At 31.9% G+C, this 17,866-nt stretch overlaps 1 protein-coding gene across 1 annotated transcript; it reads left to right on the top strand.

The window, feature by feature from the left end:
• Positions 1–10,910: 10,910 nt before the first annotated feature.
• On the top strand, positions 10,911–15,445 carry LOC139503389 (uncharacterized). The gene is made up of 5 exons (XM_071293163.1): positions 10,911–12,143; positions 12,730–12,760; positions 13,760–14,028; positions 14,748–14,775; positions 15,135–15,445. Exons 1-5 carry the CDS (start codon positions 10,947–10,949, stop codon positions 15,443–15,445), a joined length of 1,836 nt encoding a protein of 611 aa, XP_071149264.1. The 5' UTR covers positions 10,911–10,946.
• Positions 15,446–17,866: the final 2,421 nt, after the last annotated feature.

The following is a 17,866-nucleotide window of genomic DNA, read 5'->3' as shown; positions in this document are numbered from 1 at the left end:
TCAATATGCCTAACTAATGTAAAAAACATTGGAATACTGAAGATTGATTTAACAGACATTAATGAAAACAAAATATAACTTCGAGATTCGAGAGTAAAGTCAAGCATACCTGTTATAGTCAAAGCGTGTTCGGGTAGATTTAATACAGAAACTAAAAGAATATCATAACGCTTTAAATTCCATTATTTTCATATTTTAAAGCCATATTTTTAAATATTGACATAAACATTTCCTATTAAGAGAAAGCAAAAGATATGGGTCAAGTGAAATAACTTTTGTGATGAGTCATCATAACAAGGTAGGCGTGTTTGATTATATATTTGGTTCAATTGTTGAACGTCCTGTTCTTAACGAATTCCATTTTATATGACTAATTATTGAAAAAAAACATGTTTGACTTACAAATCATCTTTTCATGTGGGACGTTCATTCCTTCATCCTTGTTTAAGAAGAAATTATCTGTTACACTACTATACATTGTAGTATTCAAAGTATCTATTCGCCTTGAACTTCTGAAAATTCCCTGTCTGCCCTATTACGAAATATCTTCATAATTTTTTTTTCAGAATAGCTGTCTTTTATTAAACTTTAAAAAAAAATTGCCCAGACAAACAGTTTGACATTTAATTGATGTATTATAAAAACATTCACATATATTGAATAAAGAATCAATTGCCTTTTCAAATATTACTTTCACGAAATACATCTAGCGTCCATTTTTATTTATTTAGGGTGGGGGGGGAGGGGCTAGGCACGAAATTTAGTAAGGGCAATATAAACTAAAAAAAGCAGGGCCGATATGAATGAAAATGGATTAGGTGACAGAAAAAGACTCTTGAGTAAAAAAAGGAGTAAAAGTCACTTTGCCAAAAACCGCATCATGAAAGTTTACGTAAAAGAATTCAGGATGAAATAAATAAAAAGGCAGAACTGATTAGAGTAGAAAAAAGACAGGACAGACATTGTTCTGTAAAAGCATTTGCATATCTGCCAAGGTAACAGTATTTAAACAACATGTCCTATCATTGCTATCAATCTTAAGAAATTCACTCAGGTACACCTTTTCTAAAAATTTTGGGTCGCCTGTTTGGTTTATGAAATGTTTAAAACAGTAACAAAAAGATATAATCTCGCTTCAAATTTCAGTATTTATATTTTTAAAATCATTGTGTTTACATCAACAGTTAGATTGTACAATTCATGAAAACTTAAATACATGGGTAAAATATATTTTTAACTATACGTCATCATAACAGGTTAGGTGTGTTTGAATGTAAAAAAAACACAGTGTTGCATTTTACTTAATTTGAACAATTATTAGAATAAGATTATTGCATACTAATTATATTAATCATGAATGTGACCTTTAAGATAGAGGTACCCCTTTTTACGCTAAAAAAAACTTTACGAGCTTTTCCTTTTGTATCATTAAATTGCATACGTTAAAAAAAAATCTCTCTGATAGATATTTTCAGTATTGTAATTACATGTACCTCCAGGCTGTGAAATTTTCTTGCTTACCAATTTAGTGAGAATAAAATGTTTTGTTAAAATTGCAAACTCTAAAATGAGATATTTGGCACGACATTAAACAAACAAAATTAAGCGATATTTTCTGAATTTTAAATGTCCGTTAATAAATGCACATATATACCGGTACTTTCTTCTGACTTTATTGCTAGCGCTTTTTAAAAGCTGTTCAAAAAAGGAAACTTTTTCAATTTTTATTTCAAATATCGAGGAAGTGATATATACTCATTTTGATTCAGATTTTAACATGATTACTATGTTATCTTTTTAATGAACATTAATCATGGACTGAAAATCTTAATTGATGATTTGTCGATTACAGTGGTCATTTATTTTAGGTAGACAGACGATACATATGTACAAATATGAGAAATACCATCAGTGAAAATAACAACCTCGGTCTATTTTATATAAACATTCACCATATTCTTTAAATTTGAGGGAGCTGCCATGTGATGTCTATGGGGGCTATGATGAAAAATGTGTACGGCATTTGGTTTTAGTTTTAATCGCTGTTCTCCCTTTTTTGATTTTCCCTCTATTAGGTCGTGGCTTTTGTCAAATAGTTAATAATTTTCACTTACATGTATATATTGTTAGCATGCCCTTTTTCTTTGCTGAGGTGCATTTTTGTTACTCAATACTCATGACCTGTCTTTTATCAAATTGCATCTAAGCTAACAAACCCTGTTCCCCCCCATAAAAATCAATGGAAGCTCCCTAACTCATAGCGCAATAAGCAACTATCACACAAAAACTGGAGTTATACTAGACAAAGTACAATTCCGATTAACATCGATTTAGGAATGTCCCTATGGTTTCTTCTTTCTTACGCCTCTTATGTAAAAGGGATTGTTAATGTTGTTTCCAGTTCATAATGTTTATGATCCACTTGTATTCGATCAATCTTCAAAATAAGCAATACAAAATCCCGATTTTCATATATGAAACATGTTGTTGAATTTGATAAAATGTTTTTATTTGATTGTCATACGAACTATGATTTTTTTTTCAAGGAGATTTTGTCTATTAATATTGAAGTTATACATTTATTTAATTTAATTATGTCTGTTTCGTGAATGCATTCTTAAAATCTGACAACGACAGTCAATCGTTTATTATCAGAAAAATACAAATGGAATACCCTTGATTATGATGATCTCCATTCATATTTAATGTATACTGTTTAGAATTAGGAATAAACATTGGACCAGTTTTAAGTCAACTCGTTTTCTCAATGACAGTTTATTTACCTTGTCATACTGAAGATCCCATACCGGACGAACAAAAATTAATTAAGCACTATAGTTTAAAAAGCTGACTTTTGATATTTCATTTTAGAAAATATAGAATTCAAATGGACTATTAATGATTTTTTTATACATCGCTTTAATCGTGAAAAAAGTTCGATGATACACATTAAAATGGTTACTACACTTATCAAGTGACACGTATTATTTTTACATAACTTCACCCCTTCATTTAAGGACTATTGGTTTTACGAATACATGTACTACTCATTTTAGCATATTCACAAATACTTTAAATAAATTCCGTAATATACGGATACGTCCTCGATACGTGAGTTCTGCGACAGCTCTATTCAACACTATCTGATTAATAACAAATGAATTATTTATGTTTTACAATTGAAGCAATCGGCTATATGGTCCTGATTTCATTGTTTTCTTAGGATGTATCTTAATAAGTTTAAATGAGGTTGGCCATGTGGTTTTAAATTTTGAGAGCCACTGTTGAGTTTGTATAGATGAGATATCCGTCTTGTGTATTCATTATTAAACCATCTTCTAGGAATATGATTGGTTAAAAGCGTCTTAAATTATCTGGTTAAATTAATGATTACATTGCCAAAGATTTTTTTAATATATAATATAATAACTTCACACTTCATATATTTAATAAACCACAAACGTTCACTATATATATACATGAACATTGTGTCACTGGTTATTACCCATTACACATGACATCTTTTAATACAGCTTTATAAATAATTTGCTGTAAACAAATAAATTCAACACGTGTAATAATTGCTTGCGTTTTTCTGGATTTACCTTCATCAGGAAAGCTCAAGCCAAATATTTTAAATCCGAGATAGATGAGTAACTAAAATCGTTGAACAGCTATATGTCAAAAATACCTAAAATAAATAGCCAAATTCATATAAAACCAACTTTGCCTGAGGGAGTTTAAACCTTAGTTTCATAATAATTTCAAAATTTATTAACGGAAAATTTTACTAAAGTTTGTTAATTCATGTCACTACCGAAGCACTGACTACTGAGCTGATGATACCCTCGGGGACTGATAATCCACCAGCACAGGTATCGATGTAAAAAAAATGATACCAACACGTTTAATAATTTCTTGCGACCGAAGCGCTTTTCTGGATTTACTTTCATCAGGAACGCTCAAAGCCATACATTTGAAATCCGAAGTTATCCTCTTTCATATTTTCCAGACTTTCATGTATTACAGTGTGCAGTTTACGGAAGTTAAAATCAGGTTGAAATAAAGTTTCAGTTAAAAACTATTAAAGTTTCAATAGAATTGTTTATCAAATTGTAAACAAAATATAAGTCCTAAAAATCACTGCATTTTATTTGTCCAGTCCAAATACATACCAACATTTGTTTATTTTGTACAACGTATTTGTCCAACTTTTAATTTAGTTTGTGCTAATTAGACACATTTCCACATGTCTGATTTATATTCCATCATATATATTCCACTTCAGCTATACCCAATTGGTAATTGCAATAAAAACAAACCATAATTCGTCTTTCACCTTTCAATTTAAAGTTGACAAAAATCACAATATTGACGACATAATATATTTCAGGGTTTATAAAGAAAAGTATTACTTAAATGTAAGAGTTATTATCCAATATATATGTACGTTTTTAAATTGTGATTATATGTACAATATATGTTATCAAGGACATGGATATATAATTGTATCACATGTCTCTCCTTAGGCTAATGATGACTTTTCAATACTACAACACTTTATTTTACAGAAGCTAAAAAATCAATTAACAAGTTTAAAATAAACAAAAACATTTTAACAAGTAAGAAAATACTTACATATGAATAACAAAGAAACTCATCATAGATAACAAGATAAAGTTTTGCATTTTTGTTTTGTAAAAAATTGTACTTTTATATTGGAATTTGCCAAAACATCTAATCAATAGTTTTAGTTTATTTCTTATATAGATTTTTCCCTGGAAGAAATCACAGTTTGCAGATCCCTTTTACGAGCAGACACAACAACACAACATCCAAATGTTCCTTCAGCAGACACAACAACACAACATCAAAATGTTCCTTCATCAGACACAACAACACAACATCAAAATGTTCCTTCAGCAGATACTACAACACAACATCAAAATGTTCCTTCAGCAGATACTACAACACAACATCAAAATGTTCCTTCAGCAGATACTACAACACAACATCAAAATGTTCCTTCAGCAGACACAACAACACAACATCAAAATGTTCCTTCATCAGACACAACAACACAACATCAAACTGTTCCTTCAGCAGACACAACAACACAACATCAAACTGTTCCTTCAGCAGACACAACAACACAACATCCAAATGTTCCTTCAGCAGACACAACAACACAACATCAAAATGTTTCTTCATCAGACACAACAACACAACATCAAAATGTTCCTTCAGCAGATACTACAACACAACATCAAAATGTTCCTTCAGCAGATACTACAACACAACATCAAAATGTTCCTTCAGCATATACTACAACACAACATCAAAATGTTCCTTCAGCAGACACAACAACACAACATCAAAATGTTCCTTCATCAGACACAACAACACAACATCAAACTGTTCCTTCAGCAGACACAACAACACAACATCAAAATGTTCCTTCAGCAGACACAACAACACAACATCAAAATGTTCCTTCAGCAGACACAACAACACAACATCAAAATGTTCCTTCAGCAGATACTACAACACAACATCAAAATGTTCCTTCAGCAGACACAACAACACAACATCAAAATGTTCCTTCAGCAGACACAACAACACAACATCAAAATGTTCCTTCAGTAGACACAACAACACAACATCAAAATGTTCCTTCAGCAAACACAACAACACAACATCAAAATGTTCCTTCAGCAGACACAACAACACAACATCAAAATGTTCCTTCAGCAGACACAACAACACAACATCAAAATGTTCCTTCAGCAGATACTACAACACAACATCAAAATGTTCCTTCAGCAGATACTACAACACAACATCAAAATGTTCCTTCAGCAGATACTACAACACAACATCAAAATGTTCCCTCAGCAGACACAACAACACAACATCAAAATGTTCCTTCAGCAGACACAACAACACAACATCAAAATGTTCCTTCAGCAGACACAACAACACAACATCAAAATGTTCCTTCAGCAGATACAACAACACAACATCAAAATGTTCCTTCAGTAGACACAACAACACAACATCAAAATGTTCCTTCAGCAGACACAACAACACAACATCAAAATGTTCCTTCAGCAGATACTACAACACAACATCAAAATGTTCCTTCAGCAGATACTACAACACAACATCAAAATGTTCCTTCAGCAGATACTACAACACAACATCAAAATGTTCCTTCAGCAGACACAACAACACAACATCAAAATGTTCCTTCAGCAGACACAACAACACAACATCAAAATGTTCCTTCAGCAGACACAACAACACAACATCAAAATGTTCCTTCAGCAGACACAACAACACAACATCAAAATGTTCCTTCAGCAGATACAACAACACAACATCAAATGTTCCTTCAGCAGATACTACACCAACCAGTCCAAATATATCAGATGTTACAGAGGAGGCATCAATGTCCGCCAACGAAGAATGGCTGAAGCATAAATCGAATGAATCAAAATCGTGCGATGCAACGTTATCCACTGAATGCTTAATGACAGAAGCTGTGAAATCCAAAACACTGCCCGAACCTCAGTTTCAAACCGTACCTGGTTGTGCTAATAGTTTGGCAATTAGTATGGAAAAGAAACAACCAGGTCATGTTGCAGGACAGAAATTAGAAAGAGTAGACAACGATGACACATATGAGTCAGATGTACAAGGCGTACTCCGTAGTTTAGAAAGGCAATCAGTTATATCTGAATTTGATGGGGAAAGTTCAGACACAAGGAACGATCTAGTCGTCCTAGATTATGCAACTGAAAACCAAACTTCAGATGTTACAAAATTCAGACAAATACATGAACCTTCGTTTGATGAATACAAACCAATGGAAGATTCTCTTGATGCTTCTCTGAAGTCAGGTTTCACTGGTGATTTGCATATTAAAACTGTTACTAAACCTGGAATTATAGCACGTCTGAAACGTGTGTTTGGCATTACTAAACGAGTCAAAGAAGTTAAAGTGTCAATCACAAAGGAAAGCTTCTTAGAGAAGTCTTCTAAAGTTGGTAAAAAGAAGCTTCACATCAGAAAGAAAGTACCTATAATTATCTGGGATTTTGGTGGCCAGGATGTTTTCTATTCAACTCATCAAACATTTTTAACGTACAGAGCTATTTACATAATTGTATTGGATGGAAGTAGAAAACTTGATGATCCATGTCTTTATGAACAATACCTCCCAGGAAAAAGTGGACATAAAACCTCAAGAGGTATTACTAAACTGACATTAGTTTTAAAGACCGTGTTACGAAACAATTTTAACCTATATATCTATATTTTTTTTTTTATGTTTAAAAAGGCCTTATTAAATTAAACATCAACACAATTTGGCAATTGTTGTTGAGATTAGCAGTCAAGTAATTTTTGATATCACCAAATCAAAGTTGCATAGAAATAAGGGTTGAAAAAATATGCTCATGATAATGACATTTCATTGCAGTAGGATAATTCTGGGTCATAAACAAACATCTTAGGAAATTCAACGCACCATTATTTTGTATTTTGCAAATTTGAGGTAAAATGGTTACTTGACCTTCTATACAAATAAAAAAGAGAAAATGTGTAATGATATGTTATTTCTGTCTGTAGTACTGAACGGGATATGAATCAATATCTGAAAATGTTTAATTTCTGGCAATAGGAAAAAACATCAAGAAATGTCTTTAGAATCGTTATTTTAATAGCACAAATGGAAGAACGTACATCGATGATATGTGAATATTTTTCTGTAATTCAAACAATTGTTCAATTTGATAATAATTGCAATCTTAAAAAATGTACAAACAAATTCCAGCTCTTTCCTGTTACCACAGTGAATCAATTTAAGATAGTTTATAATGGGAATAAATAATAAGTTAAAGATACTATATCTAGTAAATCCTACTATATTATTTCAAATGCCAATTATTTATTTTAACATTTTCAATACAGAAGGTTAAGCAATATACTAAAATGTAGTCCGATATGTCGGTAACATGGAAGCATGCTGTGTAACAGGACAAATAACAGGACAGAGTTGGTAATAGGAAGGAATTATTTTTCAAAACAATTGCTTTATGTAGTTAAATACAACATTTCAAATTGGTCACATTTGGAAGATATCAGGAAGTAATGTCATTTATCTTTTTAAACTGTATTTGCAAAACGACAAATCTGCCTAGTTAATAAACAATTCTCAAGTAAAAAATACCTGTCTTTTAATTCAATATAGTGCATATTATGTTGAGATTTTTTTAATATGATGATCATAATTTATATTGAATGAAATGGTTGGCGTATAGTAGATTAACTTTGTGATTCATCACTGAAATTGACTTAAACTTCCTTCCTGTTGCTGAGTAAGGCTGTGATGTTACTTTTTATCAGGCTGCCTTTCACCTATACATATGAAGAAATCAATTGCTGTTCTTTCAAACGTACCCACAGGTGAAAAAAAAGTAGTGACAGGAGGAAAAGTACCCCTTTGTGACACAATTTACAAGACCCTTACATAGCAAAATTTTATCACATGCATTAGTTATTATAAAATCAGACCAGTAAGGGACAAATTTTCTATATTATATGTCATATTTGTGAAACAATCGAAAGCCTGTTTACTTAACTTAGACATTTTTTGAATGATTAAGTTGTCAGAAAACAACACCGGACAACATGCGTTTGTTTGGGGATGAAGGACGCTTGGGGGTTGAACATTTAAATTATAAAAAACTTATTAGAAGAAATATAAGAAATAGTGTTTAATTGGCAATAGTTGGTGCATTATATACTTTAGTTAATACTGAAACTTAAATTTTTTATAAAGGTGCCTTAATAAAACAGAAAATGCTGGTGAAAAATGGAACATGGAAATTTGACTTTTTCAGATATTTTCTCATGTAACGTTGCTCATGCCAAGTATTTTTGTATTTGAATCAAGGACAAAAGTTTGCACAATTTTTTTCAAAAGTGCAAATTTAAAAAGACTTTTAGGGGAAAATCAAAAGTGGTATCATAACAATAGTATTAAAAAGTAAAAACACAAAAATACTGAACTCCGAGGAAAATTCAAAAAGGAAAGTCCAAAATCAAAAGGCAAACTCAAAAGTCCAAACGCATCAAACGAATGGATAACAACTGTCATATTCCTGACTTGGTACAGGCATTTTCTAATGTAGAAAATGGTGGGTTGAACCTGGTTGTATAGATAGCTAAACCTCTCACTTGTATGACAGTCGCATCAAATTCCATTACATTGTCAACGATGCATGAACAAAACAAACATACTCAAAGAGTTAAAATGTCAAAAATAGAGGTACAGCAGTCAATATTGTGTTATTATCTTAATCACTATAAAAACAACAAATGTAACGAAGAAGCACAAAAAGGCATACATTAAATTTAACATTCTCATTTTGCTTATCTTATACGGCTTTATTTATCTATGTAAAATCTACCCGTAAAGGATGGAAGGTTTTCAGTACTGGTGTAAAATTGCGCGGTTGAAATTCCCACAGGTAAACATAAAATAATTTTGTCGTTCGAAGTATGACGGCATACATAAATGCAGAGTCACGTAAAATAGATATAACAAAAAACAGACTAAACAGTAAAAGTAATAATAATAAATAAAATAATTCAAAGTATATTTCTGAGAACGTTTACATTCAAATGACTTAAATACTTTTCTCCTTGTGTATTTTCGGGTTTATTTGTTTTTAAACATTACAGATTATCTCCTATTCTGGGTCAACACCATTGTAACATACTGTAAAGGAAGTTTCCAGGGATTTCCTAAAATTCTGATTGTTTTAACGCACAAAGATCAGGTAAACGCTGTAAGAATGATGTAGACGATTCCTTACGATTGAAACGATGGACTCTTTGATAATGTTTATTAACCTAATAAAAATAGGAAGAATCAAAAGACAATAACTGTTTAGGGTCTTTAAATATCACCTGTAATTGTACGAGGCTAAGAAACAGAAGTAACGCGATTTCAGTAAACAAACCAAAGTACTAAACAGATATTGTCTTTATCCTGCTATTACTGTTTTCCATGTGTTTGCTTAGAAACAAAAACAAAAACCCACGTTTTTATAGAATTTATTTTCGTAGTACACAGAAAAAAAATCTTGAATGTGCAAAAATATTACGCGCTAAAGTTAATAATTATTTATTTTAACGTAACAAATAATTTCAACAACAAAAACAAATAATATTAAAAACAAAAGTATATTACTTGTCCTTCACTTCAGAGCTATGAGCTAACGTAACATAACTAGCACATGATGTATTGTCATTGTTTTATGGTTAATTACATATACATATCCAAGTTTAGATTGGCGCCGTAGATCATTGAGTTCTGCTGCTCATGTTTGTCAGAAAATTCGAATAACTGATCTGCTAGAAAAACAAACAAAACGTAAATTGATTTAGAGTTACACTAACACAAGAGGGGGAAGCAATACGTCATTGAATGCAACTGTAATGCACATATTCTGAGGCTATAGAGGTTAATACAACACTCAACAACAATACACAAGCTAGTCGGGCAGTTGACGGACATTTTAAGCGGTATCTGTAAAGTATACATATACAAGCAAGCGATATCTGTTTGGTTGTTAAAGTACAAGGAGACACACAATTGCAGGATACATGTTTTTTTTACATTACTTATCGTATTGCAAATTGTCAATGTAAGGCTTTGCCATGTAGGTGTCCTTTAAAAAAGCATAACGTTTAAATCAAAATATAACTTTATAATTTTGCTATAATGGAACTTTTATATATATACGAAACATACATACCTTCAATGAATAGTTTTATGATAATAAAGTTATAAATAAAGGTTAGAACATATTGTATTGTATGCTTAGAATGAAGTTGAAAAAAGACGAAATGACATATTTGAAGAAATCTACAAGATGTTCCACGAAGATCCATTAATGCAACAACTGGTTATCAGTGATAAAATATTTGTAAATGCTAAAGACAAACATGACCCTGAAATGGCGAAGATAAAGGACGCTATCGTCAGGGAATCAGAGAGGCAACCAACATGGGGTAAACCCCTTCCAAAATGCTTTATCCCGTTAGAGTTAGAATTTGCATCGTTGATCAAACGCAACATCCAACTTATTACACTAGAGCATCTAGAGAAAATAAACTCATTGCAACCTATTAGACCGTTGTCAGAAGTTGAGTTGAAGGTGTTTCTGAAATTTCAACATTCAATTGGCAAGTTATTATACTTCGATGAACATAAATTGGACGACCGAATTATTCTGTCTCCCACTCTTCTGATCGAAGCATTTAAATCAATTGTTACAGATAGGCAATTTTGTAAAGGCGACAAGAAAAGAGAAGAAATATGGGATGCAATGGGCAAGACAGGGGTGGTATCAAAACAAGCAATAGAAAGCGTTTGGAAGGGAAAGAAATATGTAAAATTTTACCAAGACAAAGATTATCTATTAAATGTTATGACCCATCTGGATATATTGGTTGAACCGATGAGATACAATTCTAACCGAATGCGTATCCCTGCTGATTTTTACTATGTTGCTAGTATGGTACGAGCTAAAGATGATTCTGGATACCTGCAGTCAGCTGGCTTCACGCACAGGAGTATTGCCCTAGCTTTTCAAACATCATCATTTATGATACCTCCTGCATTATCCTTCAGATTTATAAGCTACTGCCTTTATGTCTGGGCAGTGAAAACATACGGGCAGTCCAACAAGGACATGTTGTTCCATAGGTCGGGAGTGTTCACCATTGATCCATGTTTGGATATGTATATTGCCTGTGAAGATGAGATAATCATTTCTCGTCTTGTTCATACCACTTCAAACACCCTTATAGCGAGAGATGTAGCTTCCAGCATCTGTGAATGTCTAACATCAGCCTTAGAGAAAATAAGTGATCTGTATATTAGAACTAGTAGCGATCAGACTCAAATCAATGATACATCTTTTGTGACAAGAATATGTTGTAACTCACCAGCTAACCCATGCTTCCTGCAAGTTAACGATCTTACTGACACAGACCAAGTGTGGATATGTCCTTCGCATGGCATTGAACATAGCATACACACAATCATGTCATGGATTGCAGAAAAGGTAGTACATGTTATTCAAAGTTTCGATTAGTGTGAACTACAGGCAACACACTTATATAAATACACTCATAGTTCTATAAGACATTTAAATTTTACACCGACAAACTTGCTTATTGTTGAGAATTATATAATATTAAACATTACACTCCGAGTGAAACTGTCTTGCCAGACAAACAATGATATGTTTGTCAGCTAACCAAAAGGAAACACTAACTTAATGATAATGACGATGATCAATGTAAACACATTTGTTTGGCTGAAATGCTAGACATGGTTTTCTTTAAGTTTGACTTTATCTGTCATGCCTGTTAAATAGATACAAATTTAAAAATGAAAAGTTTAATATGTTTTCCCCAAAAATGAATTAAAATACGGAAAGGATTAATTCTTAATTTCAAACGGTCTATATACTGATATATGCTAATACCAAACAAGTTTTTTTTAATTTGACGATCGTTATTTTATTTTATTCCCATCCGTTTGAGTGTAAAAAGAATAGTTTTCTGTATATATGTTTATACGTATGTACCGAAATGATGTAAAAAATAGTTATCTTGCAATACAACTTAATTTCATTTTCTTCTCAGGATGGAGTGAAGTGTAAACCAGGGTGCACAGGTATTGTACATGTTTTATTTAGATTGTTGGATAACTTGTTTTCTAGTTTGATGTCATAACTTTTTTCAGTACAATTGATTTACGCACATTAAGAACCTCTCAACTATTTACATTTTTATAGTTGTAATCCAAAAAAGTTAGTTTGATATGACTATTGCATTTATTGATGGACATAATTTTTATTCAAATACTACAACATTTGTATGATAGCAAACAATTTGTTTTCTGGTGACAAGATAAAGAACATCTTTAATGTCGAAGAGTCCGACTTGCATTTTCTAAGTAACTTCTGCATCAGTATTGACGCCATTAAATGAAAAAAATGTCATACTTTCGTATTAGAAGCAATGATAAAGTTTGAATAAACTTTGCTTTCAACTCCTGTAAGCAAATGTAACCTTATTTTGTTAATGCTTGGTTTATGCGTAACATTACTGGTCATATAGCTTATCAAATGTTCGGACACTAAGATGCCCTTGGCCAACAAAGTTTGAGTTAAATATTCAAAATGAAGGTAAGTCATGTGACGTGAAGGAGGCTGTAACTCATCAAGTGCTATCTAACAAATACCTGGGGCTTCTGACTTGGAACAGGTGCAAATATAGTTGGTAATATATAAACAAACGATGTGATGTGTTTGGCAATGAGAGAACTCCCCATAAGAGATCAATGGACACTGACATTAAATTAGCCGTCTTTCAATCTGATAGGGATTAACTTCTCACTGGAAAAGATGAATTTAAAGAATATGATATATACAATTTTAGTTTAAGTTTGAAAGCAATTATGTGGTAACATTATGTATAAGTTTTCCCTGTTTAATGTTGTTTTTATACATTATGTTCAGTTTCGGAATAATACTATTTATATCACAGTAGTAGGTGTCTGTGTATCCTTTTGGTGTTTTTGGTGACATGCATCTCTTCTAATAATTCAAGGGCTATTTTGTGTTAATAAAACCATGTTTGTTTTTATAAATATGAAGTTTTTTCGATACAGTTACTAAAGAAGACTTCATGAGAGCGACACCATCAGACCTTGACTTCCGTCGTCTGTCCTTATTGTACAGTCCATTTGAAGCTAAAGAGATGGCATTACATATGGGATTGTCGGACAGGGAAGTTGAAACCATATTGGAAACTGAAGATCCAAAGACTGCATGCTTTGAAATTTTAAGACAATGTCGAGATAGCATGGTGGTGACATTTGAAGACGTCAAAGCGGCGTTACAGATAATAGGAAAAACAAGTATCCACATACTTTGCAAGGTACATCTTTTATAATGAATCTCAACATATAGAAACAGTGTTTGTCAAATCAGTGCACTTTGTTTTAAGTGATATATTTTATAACAATTTTAGCCTGATATATTTACCTATGACGAAAAAATCCAGAAGAAATTCTTATATCGCATATATTACGCATACTGACGGTACCGAGTTTAATATGATAAATATTAATGTAAGTTTAAGATTATACTAGTATGCATCCTATTAAATTCATATTGAGGCTTTCAAATAAGTCATAAGTAATCATCTAAATATAATGAGAACAGCTCTCATACGTGATTGATAAATCTGCATAGATGCATTTGTGATAAAAAGGTTTTTCTAAAGCAAAATGTTTCAGAGAAAACAAGCAGAAACATAAATATTCTTTTGAAAAAAAATCTTATATAACTTTTTCCCCGTGAATAGAAAAAAAAACACAATTACACCTTTTAGACAAACAAGTATAATTTGATATGTAAATTGCCAGAACTAAAGTATAATTTGAAACACATCTTGCTAATAGACAGCATACACATTATGTATACATACACATAAAAGTAATTACAAGAATGTGTTTGTCTCAATTCTGACTTTAATGTTTTTTAATTAGTACTAAGCATGCTTATATCACATGCACTTTTACTGTTTTGTACATCAAAAATGTGTTTAATTATATAATGAAAGTTGTGTAAAAGGTATCTTTTTTATTATTCCAGCTTTTGAAAGGCAAGCCTATTTGTTTTGGTAAGTAATGTGAATACAGCATTCTCCTATAAGTGTAATAAACAGAAAGAACACAAAAATACTGAACTTAGAGGAAGATTTAAAACGAAAAGTCCCTAATTAAATGAAAATATTAAAAGCGTTAACACATCAAACGAATGGATAGGAACTGCCATAATTCTGACTTAGTAACAGCATTTTTTTATGTCGGAAATGGTTGATAAAACCAGGTTCTATAACTAGCTTAACCATTAACTTTTATGTAACATGGTTGTAGGTATGGAGTTTCCCTTATATTAAGAATCAATGTTCGAAATATTCTACTAAAATTCTTAACATGTAGCACATATGTTTTTATTTTTCTATCTTTGACCACATAGACATGGAACCTGAGAAGTGGGATCTGGTACCTACAGCAGAACACATTGACCGATTGGCTCCATTGGTAGGAAAGAACTCTCTCCCGTTCCTAATAGAGCTTGGAATGGACTTTAATATCTGGGAACAGATCAGCCACAGACAAAATGAAAAAGATTTGGTTAGACTGAACCGGGAGATCTTAGAAGAATGGAGATTTAAGTTTTGTAGGATGCACAATCTGAAACCAACCTTGCGAGAAATCGCACGTGCATTCAGTAACATTGGAAAAAATGTAAAAATCGTTGACAACACATTATCAGATTTATTTTAACTTTTTTTGATTGTGTATTTAGCTTGAATTTCTCTTGAACGCATCTAAAACACGCTTTTCAAAACATTGTATAGAAATCATCTGAGAATGGATTTTAGATTAACTGCATGCAGTTTACCGCCATCTTGGATTATATATAAAAAAACACAGCACGTAATCGGTCTAGTCCGTTTTGAATTTTAAGACAGATTTGAAACCAATGTAAGAACATTTGAGTGATATATTTATTTATTTTTTCAACAAATGCCAAATATTTCTGTTTCTTTAAATCAATTTTCAACTTACCCATTTAAGCGGAGTTAACACAAACAGTAATAATTACATTAGATGTATGTTTCATTATAATACGTTTTTTTTGATTGGTCACGCTGCAGTCTCGCGTTATTCCTTAACCAACTTCATTTCACAATAAAAATGATCATTCACGATGACACAAGGTCCCACAATAAGGTTCATAGGCAAATTATATAAAAACTTGATAAAAATCGTGTTATCATGGTCCTAGCTAAAAAATGGTAATTATGAGTATTGCATGCTTTTTTGTACCTTCATAGGGTTGTAAATGCGTTGACCGTGCACACAAATTGTATCTTGGGCCAACGCTTTCACACCCCCAATGAAGTTACAACTTTTTAAATGAATGAAAGTTAAAGAAAAATGCATTGTTTACTTCTAGTAAGAAAACAATTTCGGTGGCACCATGTTTTTCTTATTAACTTCTTAACGTATACTATAACTAGTTATCATTGGTACCAATATTATAATTTGATACACCAAACACGCGTTTCGTTTACATAACAATCATCAGTGATGCTCAGTTCAAGATAGTTTCTATAAAACATTTTGTTCATCTTTTATTTGAAAATTCTTTTACATAGATTTCTTTTTATTAACATAACAGGTGTTTTTGGTAAATAATTTTGGAATTGGCCTTGTTTATCATTTTTTCTGCTTATTTTGTGATATTGTGTTCATCTTGTATACAGACTAAAAAGCCTTTTTTTATTATTTTCCTTACTTTTGAAATACTAATTTTTAAAAAGCAATGAGCATGCAGGTAACTCAGATTTGAGACGGAATAACAATCAACACTTTTGTATAATTTTCAAGGTATTTGTACTATACTTTTCGTGTTCTTTGCATCCTTACATCCACAAAGTAACTTTATATTAGAATACTAAAACAAGCTGTGAAACATAAATACAAGACATCCGTATCTGTCTTTGATGGTCTTGTTTTTTGGGGGTCTGTGTTGCTTATTATTAGAACAATTGAATATTTAAATGATAGAAAAAATAATTCAGCAATGTAAATGTATATGCATATTGAGATGTTTTTATTGCAAAGGAATATATAATGTTGTGTACAATATAGTTTTTTTTATATTTTGCTTTGTATTTTGTTAGTTAATTTGTCAATTATTGGTTCTCATGTAGTAGCTCTTGTTTTCATTATTGACATGATTGAGTGTTACATCCGTATATCTATTATTTGATCTTCTTATCAATAAGCTCTAATTGTGTTACGGAAATATATGGTTTACCAGGCAGCAAACAATCCATGTATCGTTGTTTTGGGGGTACATATGTATATACCTTTTTCTGGAACATTTTAACACTGGTAAAAGTTCTAAACGAAAGATAGATTGCTGGTCTCAAGATTGCGACAATAATCTTTGCGCCTGTCCCAAGTCAGGAGACTCTGGCCTTTGTTAGTCTTGTATTATTTTTACTTTTAGTTTCTTGTGTACAATTTGGAGTTTAGTATGTCGTTCATTATCACTGAATTAGTATATATTTGTTTAGGGGCCAGCGGAAGGACGCCTCCGGGTGCGGAAATTTCTCGTTACATTGAAGACCTGTTGGTGATCTTCTGCTGTTGTCTGCTCTGTGGTCGGGTTGTTGTCTCTTTGGCACATTCCCCTTTTCTATTCTCAACTGTAATGTTCAAATGAAATACCATAAATAGTTGAAGATAACAAATCAAGGTCACAATACGTAATGATTATCCAACGTTTTCACCTGGCAAACAACATATCATCAGATTCCTATGTTCAAAGACTCATAACTCCTAGAAGAGTCGTCTAGTCCAAAACTTATTTCAGGACATTCACATTTACAAACTACTTAATATCTGCAAGTCTCGTGAAACTCTTGTGTGTCGTTTCCGATGAATGGCGATGATTAGCTGTTACAGTAGTATGTTTAGGCCAATCAATATATGGGCATAACTCATAAATGAAAATAATGAAACAGATATGATCATCTAAAATGTATTTCATAATTAACTACAAGGTTGCATGACAATCTAGTGTGAGAGAGAAGTTTTGGTGACAGTAACAGAACTGACGGACAAGTCAAAAGTGATGATAAAGGAAAAGAGTTACGTTGTGATATGAAAAACTAAGGGAAATTATCCTTG

The sequence above is a fragment of the Mytilus edulis genome, chromosome 14 (assembly GCF_963676685.1).
Source record: "Mytilus edulis chromosome 14, xbMytEdul2.2, whole genome shotgun sequence".
NCBI lineage: Eukaryota > Metazoa > Mollusca > Bivalvia > Mytilida > Mytilidae > Mytilus > Mytilus edulis.
The sequence above is the reverse complement of the archived record's forward strand: the minus strand, read 5'-3'. Positions and strand labels throughout refer to the sequence as shown.

Excerpts from the sequence above, each read along its gene's own strand:
- LOC139503389 (XM_071293163.1), top strand. The coding sequence starts at position 10,947 with ATGTTCCACGAAGATCCATTAATGCAACAACTGGTTATCAGTGATAAA. Across the intron at positions 12,761-13,759 it reads GTGTAAACCAGGGTGCACAG|TTACTAAAGAAGACTTCATG; the intron begins GTATTGTACATG and ends TTTTCGATACAG. Across the intron at positions 14,776-15,134 it reads AGGCAAGCCTATTTGTTTTG|ACATGGAACCTGAGAAGTGG; the intron begins GTAAGTAATGTG and ends TTGACCACATAG.